Raw genomic sequence first — 20,897 nt, forward strand, 5'->3', positions numbered from 1 at the left:
GCTTCCTGCTAAAAAAAAAACCTCATTTGTCCCTTATGCATTATACCCCCATAACAAATACTACCTTCTGCTTATAGTATTTTGGAAATATCTAGATGCACCTCCCGTTTTTAATATTTAGAATATTTCAGATTTTATTGCTTGAGTATTAAATCTTACTCTCCATTACAGAGAGCAACCATTTTCAAAACGAAACTGACAGCTAACAACATTTTTGTTTTATCATGATTTTAACCCGTCGAAGGGCTGTAACGACTTGGGTGACTCAGGCCGACAAGCTGCACCTACCAAAGTCTGTTTGATATGATATTGAGATTTCAATTCTGGAAAAATGCTCAATTCCCTGTTTTTCGGGGATGGTTTTTACAGATTTTTTCTGGCTACAGCGAATTTTAAAGTCAATTGTTTGGGCAAAGTTTAGGTATTCCCACAGTAAGGCCTTAAATTAATGTCTATTTTGTGGTTTTGTATCCTTTTATTGTCTTTTCACATTCAAATTTATTAAGGCTCCATTTCATCAATTAATCAAAAAATTCCTTCATTATTTTTTCCATATTCTCCTCATACGGTTCCTAAGGATTTTCGATATCAGCCGTTTTCAGTGCTTAAATTCTTTTAAACGGATCTGATTGGCTACGTTCTAAAACATTCAAAATTAAGTTTTTACAGAGAAAAAATGCACGGTTATGAGATCATATTATTTTTTCTTTTTTTTTCAAATTTGAGAATGTATGAATGATTTGTCATAAAATCGCACTGCAATAAAGAAAGCTCTGCTAATCACTTATTTTACCTTTTAAGGTAAAATAACCTTACTTGCCTACCTAATGATATAAAAACAAATGCTGAAACTTTTGGCACCTCCATTTGGTTTTAAAAACAAGTTAAATACTTTGTTTTAAGCTGAATTTATTTGCCAAAACTTGTGCGGCGTAATATTCAGTTCAATATTTTGTTTGAATATTTTGCGATTATCTGTTAAAGTGTAGTGAAATTGGACAATTGTGAAAAAATGTGTTAAATATGTGATCGCTGCAACAAAACATTTTTTTTAAAAAAGAAAAGAAAATGATTTGAACGTGTGCAGAAAATCAAATTCCAGAGAGCCAGAAAAGGTGGGTATTTATTAAAAGCAAATGTGTTTAATATTTCGTATATACCGATATTTTTTTACCATTGAATTGACACACCTTTAATTCTAAATACATGGATTATTTGTATTTGTAATTTCAAATGCTATGTTTGAAATTCAAAGAATTGATTGAATGAAATATGATAAACAAAACGAACAATTAAACCTACAAGCTTATAATTGAAATTGCGTGAGTAATGAAAGTAAAAGTGTACCCAACATACCAAAATGGCTTGAGAATAATATTACAATAAGCTTATGATCATAAGCCTTAAGCTTGAGAAAATCTTGAGAAAACATTGAAAAATGTTTGTGTAACAAGTATAGAATAATCGAAACGGAACCCTTATTTATAAGCTTATACTTGAAATTGTAGAATAAGCTTACAAAAATAATATTATAATAAGCTTATTTTTGTAATAGTATATAATATTATTATTTTTTTAATTTTTAATAATTTTTCACATTTTTTTCTTGATGGACATCCCAGTAGTCACTGCCTCATGTGGCCTTGATACCCTGACGCTTTCTTCTCCCTTATTTGAACTTCTGCATCTCTTCCACTAAGACTACACATCTATTGAATTCCTTCAACTTTTTTGATGCTTCCAATCTGAAATGGGATTGGAATAATTTATGTGAAAGATTCCCGGATTTATTATTCATGCATACCTTAAGGGTTCGGTCCAGAAATGGGTCCTAAATTCGCGTGATTTTGTTTTTTGCCAAAGAAAATAATTTCTTGCTGACAATTTTCACAAAAAATCAAAACTAATTTGTCAACAAGGGACAGATTTGAGAAATGTTTGTGGAACATAAGTGTTTCTCAAGCATCGTTGAAAAATTATATTTTTATAATATTGTTCTCAAGCTGTATTGTATTTTTGGTATGTTGGGTATTGAATTCAAAAATTAACTTTTTTGAAATTAATTTTAAAAATTCTAAATATTCTTATAAGTGTTCAAGAATCCTCAACATTGAAGTCCTTTGTCAAAGTCAAAGGCCATAATTGTTACATATTTTTTAAATTTTATTGAATGAAAGCAAAAAATATCGGAAATAGTATGAAATTTTATAATAAGTTTAGATTTGTTCGAATTGTTCGCCTCTGGCACGATTATGCCCTTCAAACGGCCCAAATGTTGCTCTGCGGTATTTTGGTCATTCCCGGCGAAGCGCTTGCTTGAGGTGATGGACACTTTGGTTTTTTTTAGGGCCAACCTTGCTTTCCAAAATACTCCAGACACAATAATCCAACGGTTTGGTACCCTCCACCATAGTATGGAGGGTATATTAAGTTTGTCATTCCACACCTCGAAATATACATTTAAGACTCCACAAAGTATATATATTCTTGATCAGCATAATCGACATAATTCTATGTCGATTTAGCGATGTCTATCCGTCTCTGGAAATCACTCTAGCTTCCGAACGAAATGAAGTAGATTGATAAAATTTTACTCCAATGTATATTATGTCTGCAGAACTTTTGGTATTGAAAATGGACCACGTAGTTTCACGTTTTGATATAGCCCCCATATAACGAAACCTCCCAATATTCGTTATTTTGATGATTTTAGCGACATTATTCAATGGAATTGTTTCAAATTTGGTATTTGAGGTTCGTAATGGATACTACAGCATTTGACATGAAATTTGTCTATGCAGGTCCACGTCTTCGTATAGCCCCCATATAACGGTACCTCCCGATATTTTGTATTTTGATGATTTTATCGGAATTGTTTCAAACTTGATATTTGAAGTTCGTAATGAATACTGCAGCCTAAGACAGAAAATTTTCTTTGCAGGTCCACCACATTTGGTATAGTCACATATAATAGTACCTCTCTCCCAATATTGATGAATTTAGCTACATTATTCACCGATTTTTTCAAGTTTCGCATTTGAATATTGTAATGGCTTATGAAAAAAGTTGCTTATGGAGATCCACTCGGCTACATTTGGTATTTTTAAGATTTTAACAGAATTTTTAACGGATTTTCTTTTTCTGAAAATTGCTAATTCGTTCCAAAGTATATTCAAACTACGGCCCAGCTGAACTTACAGCTTTCTTGCTTGTTTTTTTTTTTTTTTTTTTTTTTGTGACACATATCTTAAGAACATCCGTTCTTGGGTCATGATTTGATTTCTGCTTTCTGGTACATTTTTTGACAACAATTCAGCAGATTTTAGTTTTTTATCTAAAATGTCTTATTTCAAAAAGAGTTTTCCGAAATAGTTTTTCTTATGGAAAATGTTATTTGAGATGATGGCTTATTTCTTAAAGAAAAGTTGAAGTTTATGGAAAGATTTTTTAAAACATATCTTCTTTTGTTGATTTTCGTTTTTTCTAATAGTCATATTGATGAGGGGGGTATAATAAAATATATACCGTTCTCTATGCGTATTGAAATAAAAATTTGTTTATGCAATTGAATTACTGATCCCCGTAATAAGTTTTTTATTCGGATCTAAGTTCTTGCAACTTAGCTCCCATCGTTTGTTTTTTTACTATTGAAGTGTGTAAGTGAATGAGTTTCTCTATTCTGATCTACGTTCTTGCAACTGCAACTCTCATCATTCGTTGTTTTACTTTTGAGAGTGTGACAAAGTGAAAAATTTAAAAGAAAAAATGAAAAAAAGGGAAAAAGGAAAATTAATACAAACAAAATGGAAGTTAAGAAATGTGTCCATTTATCCATTACGAAGTTTGAAGAGTTGTTGGAATAGAGATCACTCATTTAAGCTAAATTTTGAAATATGTTTTGTACTGCAACTTATGACAATTCTGTAAATTTTGATCGCGATTAAAGCGATTAAACCTTTCTGTGATACCATTATACATGTGATAACAAAAACAACCATCAATAAGAGCCACTTAGGGTAAGAGAGTATAATTTCCAAAAAAAGAAACCTATTCTCAACTAAAAACAAATTTTACTAAATCACTTTTTTTTGTTTTATTTTGCTCCACTTTTTTGCATTTCAATCCAATTCAACTTCGCAGATGGCCCTCGAAGGCAAAATTACAAAAACACATGACCAGCCACGATATATCGAAACAAAAGATATGCGATCAATGTGGCAAAACGTTCCGTTGCAATACGAGCATGCGTAAACATGTGGAAGCTGAACATTCGGAAATCAAACCCGAACCACAACAGTGCACAATATGTAATACATGGTATCGGAACTTATCCGGTCTGAGGACACATCAAAAATTCATGCATGAAATTGTGGGTGGAGAAAATCGTTGTCACATTTGCAATAAAGTCTCCTCAAATTATCGGGCCTTGCGAAGGCATATATACTTGAATCACGAATGTGAAAGGAAATACAAGTGTCATATGTGTGAAAAAGCCTTTAAGCGGGAACAGGATTTAAGAGTGAGTTGGAAGAGGAGAATCCCCCGAAAGCGAAAAAAAAAAAACATTGTTACTATTTTTGTTGTATTGTTTATTTGTTACAGGAACACATATCCGTACATACCGGTGAAGCTTTATACACCTGTCCCAATTGTCCCATGACATTCTCTTCCAGTGCAAATATGTACAAACATCGTCAGCGTTTACACAAAGCCGAATATGCGGCACACAAACAACAACCATTGGCAGTTAATATCATTAAACAAGCCAAATCGATGCCGAATACGATACGCACCAAACGCCGTATGCCAACAACTACAACGGCTGACACGGCTCAAAACTCCAATAATACAGCCATAACAGATTCTTCGGCATCAGCTTCAGCCGTTGCTGCAGCAGTGGCCGCATCATCATCATCACCAGTTATTTTACCATCTACAACACTGAATTCGGCCGCAGCTTTTGTTAACAATCATTTAATACCTCCACATTTTTTGGTTGGATCACATTTTCCCACAAAAATGTCGGAATAATTTGAAAACATGTTGAATGTTTCTCTTTTTTTTTATTATGGATGACTTTTTTGAGAAAATCTAAGATGGTTTTCCATAAAACAAATATTTTGTGAAATGGTTGAAATTCTCTGAATTCTATAGAAAGTTAATCTGAAAAGACTTCTACAGGTTCAAAAGTTCATCTGAGATGACTTTTTCTATAGAAAAGTTCATCTGAGATGACTTTTTCTATAGTAAAGTTCATCTGAGATGACTTTTTCTATAGAAAAGTTCATCTGAGATGACTTTTTCTATAGAAAAGTTCATCTGAGATGACTTTTTCCATAGAAAAGTTCATCTGAGATGATTCAGTTTACCTGAAATAATCAGATAATCATCTAGGTTATCTGAGATTACTTTTTCGATGGAAAAATTCATTTGTGATTACTTTTTCTCTAGAGAAATTTGACTGTGGTGACTTTCTCTACTAAAGAGTTCTCTGATATGAATTTTCTCAAAGCATTAGCGTTTTAAAAGTTCATTTGTAATTGCTCTTCATTTAGAGTTCATCTCGAGATAATTTTCTTGCAGAAAAGCTCGGTTTTGATGAGTTTTTTAAGTAAAAGTCGTCCATCGGAGTTAATTTTTTTCTATAAAAAAGTTAATCAAGCCTGACTTTTTTACAGGAAAAAATAATAATAAATATATATTTATTACACTTTTTTAAAGTAATTTAGAAATTAGCACCTATTTTACGATTCAACTAGTTTATAGAATACTCACTTTTTTTTAAGTCGAAATTTTGGTTTGATACCATATAAGCAATTTATTTAATTTTTATAAATTCGAGTTATGAGTTAAATTCATTTCAAATTACTTCTATAAGTAATCTACTTAAGGTATTTCAAAAAATTCTGTTTATGATAGCAATAAACAAAAATACAAATGAACTTGTTATTGTTTTTCTGCAATGTATATTGGGAGTAATACAGTTTGAAAAATATTAAGGGTTTTGAATGTAATTTTTCTCCATGACATTAACAATATAAAAAAAATTATGCGAGGAGTGACATCTTTCGAACTTAAGACCCCACTTCATTTATGGAAGATCTGTGGCGAAAGATTTAGTGGACCTTTTTCATTGATTCTAGTATAGTAAATTGATTTTGATTCTTGAAAATATTTTTTTAAATTAAGTTTTCCTTATTTTTTAATGAAATGAAGTTTGAAAAAATCCTAAATATTGTAATAAGTCCTGAAAGATCTTAAAGTCAAAAATTTGTATAAAGCTTTTTTATTTGAGCTTTCGAATATAAAATCCCATCTGAAGTGGTTTTTTATAACGAAAGATTTCATTTAGAAATGACTGACTACCAGGAGAGGCACTCGAAGACCTGCAATTCATTGTGTCCGTCCTGGATATCAAGAAAGGTCCAAATTAAGAAAAGTGGATTATAAATAATCAAAATTATTTATAAAGCAAATCGAAATAATATTCCGGAACGAATTTTGAAGCGAAATCCCTCGCCAGAGTCCTTGGAATATCACATTGCAATTGTCATCTCAAGCCTAGTTTTCTAGTTAATGAAATAGCTAATAGGTGGTTTGACAGTTGTCTCATCGATTAGCAGATTGACCATGAGATTCCTGGGCTTGTTCCGACAGCAATTTCTTTCTATCTCTCTATTATTTTTGCTACGATATAGAACAGAGTCAAGCCAAGCTGTGTCACATTTCTTAAGCACAACCGTTTTAAGGTCAACAATTCAGCTGCTTAACTGGCTCAGTATTTCAGACTTAAGAAGTTGTTTTTATTATTAAGCTCATATGATTCGTTAATAGGGGATAGAGCAATGAAAGCCTTACACCAGATCAGATTTAATAAAATGTTCACAACTTAGTCGCCATGATGCTGCTGACTCACGGGGCCTGAAGCTGGTTTCATCTACCCCCGAATAAAAAGACCCAGATTAAAAAGAGACTTTTCATTAAGTACGGATTGAGTAGCTCACGTAGTCAGCAGGTTCGCTCTCTACTCGTATTTAATTCGAGTGGCTCTGCTTTTTCTGCAAGAGCTATGGGAAAGTTTGGAGATTAATTCAAGCAAATGTTTAACGCGATTGAGCTTCAAACAGTCCATAGGCTTAGTCCATTTTTATATCCTACACCACAAGGTGGTCCGGGCATTTGTGCATTTGTTTGTTACAGGAAAAAGTAAACGAGATAGACACATAGTTCCTCTCGACGATCTGCATACAATCACATTTTGAGTGGATTTATAAAACGACCGTCTGCCCATGTATTTTTGTAAACAAAGTACAGGTCACATCCAAATAAAATTTCGCACAAATCATTTGTTTGACCCAAGGACGAAGCCTATTGGAATTGGAGATAATCGGTCAAAATTTAGATATAGCTCCCATACAGGGTGAGATAAAAAAAAACTACAACGAAGTCAAAAGCCATAATTTTTACATTTTTTCTTAAATCTTATTGAATGAAAGCAAAAATTGTCGGAAATAGCAAAAAATTTTAGAGTAAGTTAGGATTTGTTCGAATTGATTACTTTTGGCACGAATTATGGCCTTCAAACTGACAATGAAACCGTCACACGCTGCCCGAATGTTGCTCTGCGGTATTTTGGCCTATTCCCGGCGAAGCGCTTGTTTGAGGTATTCGACACTTTGGTATTTTTGTAGTGCCAACTTTGCTTTCCAAAATATTCCAGACACAATAGTCCAACGGATTGGTATCCGGATATTTTGGTGTCCATTGTGCGCTGGAAATGAAGCGAGGAACTTTATTTTGTAACCATTCTTTGGTGTCGCGTGCTGACTGAGTGTGATGTTGCTGAGTCCTGTTGGAATGTGCAAGGTCTGCGGCCAAAATGTTTGCGTGCCCAAGGTTTTAATACACCCTCCAGAATATTTTCGCGATAATATTCGGCATTCATTCTGATGCCACGGTCGATTAATACGAGGGGAGAAGAAAATTGAATTCAGCATTTCACCACTTTCGACAAAGCGAAGCAACTCTTTAGTTCTTTTGAGTCTATTTTCTTTCTATTGCGGTGTAAGTTCTTGCACTTTTTGGAATTCCAATTGCAGCGTTATTTGTTTGTAAAAGTTTCATGGCTTAATTTATACGAGTCTGTAGATGTGTAGATGTGTCAGTGAAACCAGAGAGTTAAAAAAAATAATAGCTAAAAAATCGCCATGAATTCACGTATGATTTGTAGACAAAGTCCCAAATTTTTGCAAATGAAATTCTTTCAGACCTCTGTTTGCCCTCTTCTCTCCTCCTGTTCCAATCTATTTAATAGATGTATATAATGAGATATATTATAAGATATTACGGGTTAATAAGGTATATTACGTCCTCTCAAGTAGGTTTATTAAATCCACTCAAGTAAAAAGTTAAATTACAATGAGGTTTCGAATTAAATATTTCACATTTGTAATACAAAGTAATTGACACAATGGGTGCGAGCTACCACCTACAATCATTGATGAAAGTGCAAAAGTGACAAATAATATTGTTAGAATCATCCATTTTATGATAAATTCTACGAGAATGATTGCGATTGTATGATGGATTTAATATTATAAATTCCAATTTTCATATTGGAAATGTGTGAAAATAGTTCGTTCAGAAATTCTATAATTGGCCAAGGCTTTGTGTAACTGTGTTTTCTAAAAAACCATAGAAAGAGGGAGACAAACTGTTATATATCCCGGTCTGCTAGTAAAACAACTGTTGCCTTCAGGTAACTCATAACAACTGAGTGATGGTGTTTATTACATATGCTTACATCGATAGTAGTTTAGTAGTTACTGAATACGTAACGTATACAACACCTCTCCCCTCTCTTATAACAAAAATAATAAAATGAATTCAATAAAATACTATTAGCTAAAAAACTCCGAACACTAATACCTTTCAATCCGTATCGATAACATAATCATTTAGTCGATGAGGTCGCCGTATATTCCTCCTAGGATTCGTTCTTATGTTGACTGCCTCGCCATTCCCTGCTGGCTCTTCAAATCCGATGAATGCTGACCCCGGAGAACTTGGGGGCGTTGCGAAGGACTGATCTCGATTGTCTGACATCACGCATTCGTCTGTTGCTTCTCGTTCCGCATTACTCATACTTGTAGGGTTCTCTCTCTTCTCCAAAGTCAAATCTGATGGCTCATAACTAGCACTATGTGTTTCCTCAACTTCGTTATCCAGCATTACTCTGCCATTAATCTTTCTCAATTGATCAATGTGTCTGTTCCAACACCTACCATCTTCCAGCCTCACTTTGTAATGCAAATCACCAATTCTCTCTCTTACTATTCCAGGCTTCCACTTAAGCTTATCCATATAATCCCGAGCCATTACAGCGTCTCCTACTGCTAACTCTCTTGTAGTTTTTTGTCTTTCGGGGTCTCGGACTTCATTGTTGGGCAGTAGGAGGTCCAATCTGCTTTGTATTTGTCGCCCAAACATTGTCATAGCTGGTGATTTATTCGTGACCGGGTGAATTGCTCGTCGATATGCCAATAAAATTTGATCAATTTTTCGCTGTAACTCCTCCTTACGAGGCATTGCCTTCAACTTGGTCTTGAAAGTTTGTATAAAACGTTCTGCTTGACCATTCGTTGCAGGGTGGTACGGTGCCCCCAACTTATGCATGATACCATTTTGTTTTAAAAACTCTTGAAATTTCGCGCTTTTGAACTGCGTCCCGTGGTCGCTGACTAGAATGTTTGGTATTCCAAATTGCGCAAATATACTTCTACATACTTCGATTGTTGTCTCCGTGGTAATGTCTCGAACTATCCTTACCTCCGGCCATTTACTAAAAGCATCCACCAGTACAAAAAAATATTTGCCCAAAAAGGGACCAGCGTAATCCACATGCACCCTTTCGAAAACTTTCTTCGGAGGTAACCAGCAATGAACCGGTTCTTTCTTTACATCTGGTCGCCCGATCTGGCATTCATAACAGTCAGCAACCGCTTTTTCAATGTCCTTATCTAAATTTTTCCACCAACAATACGCTCTGGCAAGTGACTTCATTTTTGATACACCAAAATGTCCCGAATGTAATTCTTGTATTATTCTAGTTCTCAGCGGTTTTGGCACATACACTCTTATGCCTCTTAATAAGCATCCTTGTTGCAAGCTAAATTCGGATGGGTCGATTCCAAAACTGTCGGCAGGATCACACTTCCGGCCATATGACAAACTGTCTACTAAACGTCTTACTTCCGCATCTTTTTTTGTGGCTTGTCCTAATTCCTTGACGGTGATTGGCAAATTCTCAATTAATTCCATTTCAATTTGATCAATCTCGCTGATTGTTTTGCTGCATTCATTTACAGGAAGCCTCGATAGCGCATCTGCATTCCCATTCTCCTTAGATTTACGCAAACGAATCTTGTAATCAAAAGATTCCAGGAATACTGCGTAATGTTGCATACGCGTTGCAGACAATACCGGTAATCCCTTGTCAGGCGCAAAAATCTGTGATATTGCTTTATTGTCGGTAATTAAAGTAAATTCCCTTCCATATACATATTGGAAAAACTTTTTTACCCCGAATATTACTGCGTATGCCTCCTTGTCTACTTGGCTATACCGTCTCTGTGTTGCATTTAAAGTTTGCGATGCAAACTGTATAGGTCTTTCCGTTCCATCGCCAAATTCGTGACTCAATACGGCTCCCACACCCGTAGGGCTCGCATCCACTGCCAATGTTAATTTTTTTCTTGGATCATAATGTGTCAGCACCACCTCTGATCCCACTTGTCTCTTTACTTCTTCGAAAGCCCATTTACATTTAGCATCAAAATTAAATGGAACTTCTTTGTGCAGTAATCGATTTAGAGGGTAAACTATAGAGCTCAAATTTTTTATAAAACGACCATAATAATTCACTAGTCCCAAAAATGATCGAACTTCGTCCTTGGTTGCCGGATATCTCATTTCTTGAATAGCCTTAATCTTGGCTGGTATCTTACGAATTCCTTGTCGATCAATCACATAACCACAATACTCAATACTCTCTCGCAGAAATTCCGACTTAGCAAGATTTATTCGCATATTGTATCGGTCTAATCTTTTTAACACCTCTTCTAACCGGTCTAAGTGTGTCCTCTCATCCTTGGCTGTTATTTTAATGTCATCCAGGAACACCTTAACACCCGGTATATCCGCTAATAACTGCTCCATTAATCTTTGCCACTGAGACGGGGCGCTAGCAACGCCAAACATTAATCTTGTTGGTTGAAATAATCCTTTGTGTGTGCTCAGGGTTAAGAACTTTTGGTCATCTGGATGTACTTCTAACTGCAGATATGCCTTGGACAAGTCAATCTTCGAATATTTTTCACCGCCTGCCATTGTACTAAACAATTCGTCGACTGTAGGCAATGGGTGCTTGTCCACCACTAAGACCGGATTGATCGTTATCTTGTAGTCTCCACAAATTCGTATCTTGTCATCTTTCTTTCTGACCACCACGATTGGTGTAGCCCACTCGCTACGTTCCACTTTTTTCAATAATCCAGCTTTTACTTGGTCATCTAATTCATCTTCCACTCTCTGCAACAGTGGAAAAGGTACTCGTCGCGCCTTCATACATTTCGGGACAGCATCGGTTTTAATATTCAAACGCGCCTGAAACCCCCTAATTTTGCCCACTGACTTCGAAAATAAATTTGGATATTTCTCCAAGATACTCCTTAACTGACCTTCCAAATTCGCCGACTCCTGAATTTTGTTTACGCTTACCGATGACACACTCTTTCCTTTTAACATCTTCAGCCAGTCCAATTTAACTAACCGCAGCCACTCTCTTCCCAGCAATGGTTTCCGATTGGCCCGTACTAAATACATTTTGACTTTTGTTATGTCTTTGGCTCTTACTTTCACCCATATGTATCCCGCGCAATCTATAGGCGTCTTGCAATAACTATAGAGTTCCAAATCTGGTTCATGAATTCGTATTTTCTTCGAAAAATATTTGTACGCATCGGCAAGACTTATGATGGTGACCGGCGCTCCCGTGTCAACTTCAAATGTGATATTACGATCATTTACTTCCAATGTACATAGAATTTTATCCCGTATGCTGGGGCTCTGTCCATTACTTTCCATCTTACACAATTCTTGCTCTGAGTCCTCCTTTCCACTGACTTCGCCGTCAGATATTTGTTTCATTGTAGATCTTGCTTTAAAACACACACGCCTTAAGTGGCCTCTCTTTCTGCAAAAATTGCATACAGAATTTATGTGACGGCAATCGTTTGAATTATGCTTACTGCTGCCACATCTGTCACAGTTTGTATTCAGTTTCGATCTCGCTCTTTGTTCTGTCTCTCTGACTCTTTTCTCCCTCTCTTTTGTCTTTCTCATATTCACCATGTCAACGGCTTCTTGCTGCTTATTCATTTCCAGGAACCCCTTTTCAGCTTGTTCAAACATGTTTGCCAAATGTATTGCATCATCTAATGTTAAATCGTCCTTTTCCAATAACCGGCCTTGAATCTTTCTGTTCCCTATGCCGTACACAAACTGGTTCCTCAGTGCTTTGTCCAGGTATTCACCAAATCCACAGCCCGTTGCTAGATGTCTCAAAGCCACTAAATATTCTGCGGCGGATTCTGTAGGTTCTTGCTTACGTGAGTGGAATTTAAAGTTCAAAAATATTTCATTGGGTTTAGGGTTATAATGCTTCTCCAGCAATTCACAAATATTATCATACTGCAATTCCTCTGGTATCAAGGGTAAAGCCTTGTCACATAGCTTATTATAAGCCTCTGTACCCATGAAATGTAATAGATATTTAGCCTTCATCGCCTCGCTCGTACCAAAAATCGCCAACGCCGTCTCAAATCTTTTCACCCAACGATTCCAGGTTGTAGCCTTTTCATCAAATGGCTCCATTTGAAAATTGCCACGCGGTTTTGGTTCACTCGTCGCCATAATTGTTATATATCCCGGTCTGCTAGTAAAACAACTGTTGCCTTCAGGTAACTCATAACAACTGAGTGATGGTGTTTATTACATATGCTTACATCGATAGTAGTTTAGTAGTTACTGAATACGTAACGTATACAACACAAACAAATAAAACAGCGCCACTTAGGGTAAGGCACATTTCCCAAACAAGAGCTTTAGTAGTGAAATTTCAAAACAGTAAAAACTCCATTCATCACTCCTGTTTCTTCTTTTTTTGCTTCTTTTAGATTCCCTTCATTAGCCAAACAGAAAGAGCACATGAATACTCACGATCCTACAAAATGTCACATCTGTCCGAAATGTGGCAAATCCTTTAAGAGCATGTACAATATGAGAAAACATGAAGATTCTGAGCATGCCGCGGTTAAGCCCGAACCTCAACAATGTCTAATTTGTAATACATGGTATCGCAATCTTGATGGCCTCAAGACCCATCAAAAGAATATGCATGTTGACGAGGGTGTCGAACATCGTTGTCACATTTGCAACAAAACGTCGACGACAAATCGTGCTCTGAAACGTCACATATATTTGAATCATATATGCGAGAAGAAATTCAAGTGTACCATGTGTGAAAAGGCATTTAAGCGAAAACAGGATTTGAAAGTGAGTTGTATAATTTTGTTGCACCCAAAGGCGATTTTTGTATTCATGCCAATTTTCTGTATTATAGGAACACATATCGGTGCATACGGGTGAAGCTCTATACACTTGCCCCAGTTGTCCCATGACATTTTCCTCCAGTGCCAATATGTACAAGCATCGTCAACGTTTACACAAGGCCGAATATGCCGCCTGCAAATCGCAGGCAATGCCTCCCAATATCATTAAAGCAGCTAAATCATTACCCAATACATTGCGTACCAAACGACGTTTTATGCCCGCTGAAGCTAAACAAGAGTTTCTGTTGACACCTCCGCCACCCTTGCCATCGGCAATAAATTCCCAATCACAATCACAGTCACCTGCATCCCAACAGTTACAATTACAAATTCCACCACCCATAATAACACCCACCCATTCACAGTCTCAGCCGCACTCCCAACCACATTCGCCCATATCATCAACGGTTATTCCAAGAAATCCATTCTTAAATCCTCCACTATTGCCCATCAAATTTGAGGGCTACAATCAGGGCTATCAACAGTAGCCGAAAAGGCAAAAAAGAACAACAAAAAAATGCCTAATGTATTCGGAGAAAATTCTATTAGATTATAAGTTATCTAAATAAATAAACTTATATAGAAAACAATTGTGGATTATTTGTTATTTTGTTTAAAAATTCTTTTAATTTAAAAGTTGAAAAAATGAGCTCGAGTGTAAAGCCATTGAAATTCAAAAAAGTGCAAGAACTTACACCGCAACAGAAGAGCTAAAGAGTTACTTCGCTTGGCCGAAAGTGGTGAACTGCCGAATTTGGTTTTCTCCGCTGAGAAAACATTTGTTGTCCAGCAGTTTGTAAACAAACAAAATGATCGAGTTTACTTGCCAAAGAGGTCAGCTGAGTTTGGTTGGCCACCAGAACTCAAGCGCCGGCCATGGTGATGGTGTGGGCCGCCATAACAGCCGATGGTCGCCCTCTGCTCGTATTAATCGACCGTGGCATCAGAATAAATGTCGAATATTATCGCGAAAATATTCTGGAGGGTGTATTAAAGCCTTGGGTACGCAAACATTTTGGCCGCAGATCTTGAACATTCCAACAGGACTCAGCACCATTGCACTTCCACTCTCACGGGCCACCCACGAATGGTTACAAAATTAGGTTCCTCGCTTCATTTCCAGCGCACAATGGCCACCAAAATCTCCGGATACCAATCCGGTAGACTATTGTGTCTGGAGTATTTTGGAAAGCAAGGTTGTCACTAAAAACTACCAAAGTGTCGATCACCTCAAGCAAGCGCTTTGCCGGTAATGGGCCAAAATACCGTTTGAAGGCCATAATTCCTGCCAAAGGTGCCTAATTCGAACAATTCTAAAGGTATTCTAAAACTTGATGCTATTTCCGATATTTTTTGCTTTCATTCAATAAAATTTAAAGAAAAATGTAAAAATTATGGCGTTTGACTTTGTTGCAGTTTTTTGTATCTCACCCTATATTCTTGGGGCAAATTTTACAAATTTTTATATAAGTCCACTATTAAACCCCTAATACTTCAAATAAATTACTTCATGACAGAATATTGTGTCCAGGTTTTGGCTTTGTAGTTGAATACAATCTTGCGGGAAATGTTGGATGTTTGGTGTAGTCGGTTATAGGCATTTGTTAGTATTGGTCACATATTTTAACCGACTTGACAGAAAACATATATTTTAGGCTTTTAGTGAATGTAAGATACCGTTATATTGATAATTTATTATCAAGAAAATGATCCGTGAGATTAAAAATATTTTGACCACAAATTGAGCACCTCTCAATTTCAACCGAACTTTTGCCATTCGAGATTTTTAGTGTTGTACCATCGCATATTTTTATGATTATTCCACAGAAGTCCAATTTTGAATTCTTCCAATTATTTTTTTTACTTCACATAATAATCTCAAGAGCCACTTAGGGAAAATCGATTATGGGGTAAGCACAAGCTTATACTTTCAAACAAATTTCGTAAGAATTTTCCTCACACTTACCCTTTGTTATGCCATCTACTTCTAGATTCCCCATAATGTCAAAATTACGACTTCACATGAAAATCCATGGGGGCGTTACACGACAGATATGCGATAAATGTGGCAAAACTTTTCAAAGTAAATACAATCTTAGCAAGCACATTGAAAACGAACATTTGCGCGTTCAATCTGAACCGCTGCAATGTCTAATCTGTAACACGTGGTATCGCAATCCGGATGGCCTCAAGGCCCACAATAAGAATATGCACTCGAATTCGGATACCGAACATCGTTGTCACATCTGTCAAAAAGTCTCAACGACACATCGTGCCTTATTGCGTCACATAAATTTCAATCATGTGCGTGAGCGAAAATTCAAGTGTACCATGTGTGAGAAGGCTTTTAAGCGTAGTCAGGATTTGAAGGTGAGTTTGGAAGAGTATAGAAGAAAGTTGTTTTCTATAAAATCTGTGGTTTTGTCTATTCAAATTAGGAACACATTTCTGTGCATACTGGCCAACCTCTCTACACATGTCCCAAATGTCCCATGACCTTTGCTTCGAGTGCCAATATGTATAAACATTTACAACGTTCGCACAAGGACGAATACGAAGCTCAAAGAAAACAAAAGAAACCACCAAATTTCATAGAACAAGCCAAAGCTGGAACGGGATCACTAATGGGTGATAAACTGGGGAAAAGGAATGTGCCTAACAAGAGTGCGATAATGACAAATCAAGCAGAAGAAGAGACACAAGAATTCTTGCCGGTTGTATCAACACCAGCAGCAGCACCTGTGCCAAGTGACTTACCCGACTCGATTATACAAATTGACTGGACCCATTAGATAAAGATGATTGTAAATTGTTAGTTTTTTCTTTTTTGGAATTTTGTTTTTGTTATTTATATAAAAATAACATGAATTGAATTAGTTGACTTTATGGTGGATATTTATGAATTTGTAAAAAAAATGAAGAAAATGTTTTCAATAACCTATTTCCCCTAAATTAAGTTTTTCTATTTATTTTAATTATTTTATTTGGATTAAAACATCACTTCAAATGAAATTTGATGTAGTTAATGCTAAATTCGTTTTATTTTTAGTTTAGGGGATTCTAATATACACTTCTAATTAAAGTTTACAGGGTGAGATAAAAAAAAACTGCAACAAAGTCAAACGCCATATTTTTAACATTTTTTTAAATTTGTTGAATGAAACCAAAAAATGTCGAAAATACCATCAAATTTTAGAATAATTGGTCACCTTTGGCACGAATTATAGCCTTCAAACGGCCAATGAAACCGTCACACGCTGCTCGAATTCCCGGCGAAGCGCTTGCTTGAGGTGATCGACACTTTGGTATTTTTTAGTGCCAACCTTACTTTCCAAAATACTCCAGACACAATAGTCCAACGGACTGGTATCCCATTTTGGTGGCGATTGTGCGCTGGAAATGAAGCGAGTAACCTCAACCATTCTTGGGTTGCGCGTGCTGACTGAGTGCGATGGTGCTGAGTCTTGTTGGAATGTCCAAGGTCTGCGGCCAAAATGTTTGCGTGTCCAAAGCTTTAATACACCCTCCAAAATATTTTCGCGATAATATTCGACATTTATTCTGATGCCACGGTCGATTAATATGGGTAGAGAGCGACCATCGGCTGTTATGGCGGCCCACACCATCACCATGGTCGGTGCTTAAGTTCTGGTGGCCAACCGAAGGTGCACATTTTCAGCTGAACTCTTTGGCAAGTAAACACAATCATTTTGTTTGTTTACAAACTGCTGGACAACGAATGTTATCTAATCGGAGAAAACCAAACTCGGCAGGTCACCTCTCTCGGCCAAGCGAAGCAACTCTTTAGCTTATTTGAGTCTATTTTCTTTCTGTTGTGGTGTAAGTTCTTGCACTTTTTGGAATTTCAATGGCTTTACCTCGAGCTCATTTTTCAAAATTTGCCGAATGGAATATTGCGATATGTTCAGCTCACGAGCAATTTTCGGTCTCTGCGACGCGGGTTTCGATCAAGTCGCTTCTTTACTTTTCGAACAATTTTTGCTGATGTTGCTGTTTTCTTCCGTCCACTTCCTTGACGTCGGGCTACGCTACCAGCATCACGGTAACGGGCGATGGTACGAGACACAAACGATTTATTTACATTTAAATGCTGGAGTGCTCTAACGATAGCCATTTGTGGTTTTCCAGCCAAATATAAAGAAATCACACTATCACGCTTGAATTCCATAACGAATAACTTTTTTTCTGCAAAATTGTCACCAAAATGCCTTTGTACGCTTGTAAACAATACAATTAGCTGTCACTGGAATAATTTTAACAGCTGTCGGTCGAGTAGCTTACAAATGACAGCAGTCTGAAATTGGTTGCAGTTTTTTCATCTCACCTTCTATACTTCCCCTAAATTAATTCCCATCGAGATTTTCTATTTATTTTTTAAAATTATTTTATTTGGATTAGAACATCACTTCAAATGAAATTTGAAGTAGTTAATGCTTACTTCGGTTTATTTTTAGTTTAGGTATACAGATTATACACTTCAAATTAAAGTTTATATGAATTAAATTCGAATTCATCAAAATGTAGAATACTCAGCGCAGCGAATTCTTTCAATATCGAATGAAGGAATTTTTGCCCTTGGCTGCCAGTCATAGGGATGTCCAGTCGTCCAGGCCTTGGTAGGAACGTTTAAAAAATTGTGGAGTCTTGGAGAGTCTTTATTTTAATGGAAATAAGCTTGATCCCTAGCTTTGTTGCTGATAGAATCATTTTAATGACGCAAACGCCTTTCTTTGTTATGGGTCTTTAGGTTAGTCCCCTTTTTTTGGGGCCCATTTACAGCTCATTTCTTGCTATGTTCCAATTTAACCACTATGTGATTTAAAATTTCATATTTTTCAATTATGTCCCATATCACAACACCGATTGAGTTTGTTTCCGTTCTCATTACTTATTTGTTTCCTTTCACATGAACCTAGGCATCATTTTGGATGACATGTTCACGAACATTTGTGAGATAATGAATGCTTTTATGAAGTTTTCAATAAAGACCACTATTATATTCATTTGAAAAATATTTGAATTTAGGAAAATTTTTTTATACTCCGGTTGAAAGAAAATAATAAATGTTTCGACATAAGTTGAAATAAATATAATGCGTAAGAAAAACACCAATTTTATGTGTGTTTTAAAATTGTTAAATATTAAAATAAAAATCAAAATTTTGAAAAATCGGAATTTTATTTTAAACTTAGTTGTTTTAGTTACCAATGTGCTTTTGACAATCGCAAATTAATATTTCTCTGATTTAAATTCTAATCTCAAAAATATTTCAATTTCGATTTGAAACTTGGTAAGAGATTTTTAGAAACAATGCCCATTATTTGTTCGATGCCACAAGAAACAATTAATATTTATACCCTCAACCATATGGCTAGATACGGCCATTTGATACGGCCAAAACATCCCTCATTGAAATAACGGTTTTAGAACCACGAAATTAACATCCGAATTCATTCAAACTTGGCAAATTTCAATATTTTTATCCGCACAAGATCTGTTATAAAGATGGTAGGGAGCGGACCATTCCTTCTGGTACCTCCCAAACAAAGGGTCAACGTTTTGAATAACAAAAAGGATCATAATATCCAAAATAAGCATCCGGTTCTCTTCAAATTATACACATCACAATATTTTATTTACCCAAGATCTGGTGTGAAGATGAGATAAATCGGTCCGCTCCTTACGATACCTCCCCCACAACGGGTCAAAATTTTGAATATCCATGAGGCTCATAAAACGGGAAATTAACATCCTGTTCTATTCAGACTTGGTACATCTTGATATTTCCATTAACACAAGATCTGTTATAAAGATGGTAGAGATGGGACCATTCCTTCTGGCATCTCCCCCACAAAGGGTCAAATTTTTGAATACCAACAAGGATCATAAAATCCAAAATAAGCATCCGGTTCTCTTCAAATTACACACATCACAATATTTTTTTAACCCAAGGTCTGGTGTGAAGAATTTTGAATATCCATGAAGCTCATAAAATGGGAAATTAACATCCTATTCTATTCAGACTTCTCAATATTTCTATCAACACAAGATCTGTTATAAAGATGGTATTTCTCTTAACCATAAATCTGGTATGAATATGTAATTCGATCGGAATTTATGATTTCGCATAAAATTGGATATAAATGTTCGATTTTCTTGTAATTTTCCCCATACCAATATTTTTATCGGCATTAGATGTGATATAAAAATGAAATACTTTGGTCCGCTATATCTGTTATCTCACGTTTATTTCCACATTTTCAAAAATTTGCACAAATCTCATATAAAGTATAGGAAATAGTCGCCTTCAGTCTTAGATCAAATACGAATTGGTCAATATTGACCAACTGCTTCGGAACCTCCCCCATAAAGGGTCAACAGTTTGAATAATCATAACTCAAGGTTGGGTGTATAAATCTGTCGGCAAAACCGATTGATACTATTTTACTTGTTTAACGACATGTTAATACCAAATAATTTTTATGATTTTCTTATAAAAATAGAAAAAAACTTCGCCGTGAATACCTATTGCAAAGCAAACCTAATCTTGGCCATGATGACGTTCCATAACTTTTCTAATGACTTTCCTCGATTTCTAAAAAATGCCACTTCAATTCCTTTTCAAATTTAATATTCACCACTTATGGTAGGGAAAAGCAAGATCTAATTGTCCGCAACTTCCAATATTTTCCTGAATGTGATGCTTTCTTTTTCAAAAATAAAAGATATCTTCTCTTCCCCTCCAACTTGAATTTTGTTTTTTTGTACCTGCTTCTAGATTCCCCATTAGACGTAAACTAGAGTCACACATGCTAACGCACAGTGAAGTATATAATTCGATCTGTGATATCTGTGGTAATAAATTCAAAACAAAATACACTCTTAAGAAACACATACAATACTACCACACGGACATGGTACGCACCGACAAAGAGCCGCAACAGTGCAAGATCTGTTTCAAATGGCTGCGTGGCATGAAGGGCGTCAAGGCGCACATGAAAAATATCCACGAGGATCCGGGCGGTGAACATCGTTGTAAGATCTGTAATCATCTGTCGACAACGGCCAAAGGTTTGCGCGTGCACGAGGTATTCCGGCATGAGCGTGAAAGAAAACATAAATGTTATTTGTGTGATAAGGCATTTAAGCGTCCGCTGGACTTGAGGGTAAGTTGGGCGAAATGGTGGCATGTTAATATTTTTAATG

At 36.0% G+C, this 20,897-nt stretch overlaps 2 protein-coding genes across 21 annotated transcripts in view; one reads left to right on the top strand and one right to left on the bottom strand.

The window, feature by feature from the left end:
- Positions 1-20,897, top strand: part of LOC101897365 (zinc finger protein 652-B) — an 85,119-nt gene that overhangs the window by 8,870 nt on the left and 55,352 nt on the right. The window contains exons 3-4 of one of the 20 annotated variants that reach the window (XM_059120056.1): positions 15,662-16,040; positions 16,109-16,534. The exons of 16 other annotated variants lie outside the window; for them this stretch is intronic. In XM_059120056.1, coding sequence (XP_058976039.1) covers positions 15,662-16,040; positions 16,109-16,462 — 733 coding nt within the window. In that variant the 3' untranslated portion in view covers positions 16,463-16,534. Of the gene's footprint in view, positions 1-4,140; positions 4,520-4,602; positions 5,060-13,235; positions 13,615-13,681; positions 14,257-15,661; positions 16,041-16,108; positions 16,535-20,469; positions 20,858-20,897 lie in introns of those variants that run through there. 3 more of the 20 variants (XM_005189078.3, XM_059120054.1, XM_059120071.1) reach the window with 3 other exon arrangements.
- LOC131801396 (uncharacterized protein K02A2.6-like) lies at positions 8,754-13,064 on the bottom strand. Its single transcript, XM_059120051.1, has 2 exons — positions 8,929-13,064; positions 8,754-8,860 (listed from the first exon to the last, which is right to left on the bottom strand). The coding sequence occupies exon 1, from the start codon at positions 12,970-12,972 to the stop codon at positions 8,932-8,934; it is 4,041 nt and encodes a 1,346-aa protein (XP_058976034.1). The 5' UTR covers positions 12,973-13,064; the 3' UTR covers positions 8,754-8,860; positions 8,929-8,931.

This window comes from Musca domestica, unplaced genomic scaffold (assembly GCF_030504385.1).
Source record: "Musca domestica strain aabys unplaced genomic scaffold, Musca_domestica.polishedcontigs.V.1.1 16, whole genome shotgun sequence".
NCBI classification, from domain to species: domain Eukaryota; kingdom Metazoa; phylum Arthropoda; class Insecta; order Diptera; family Muscidae; genus Musca; species Musca domestica.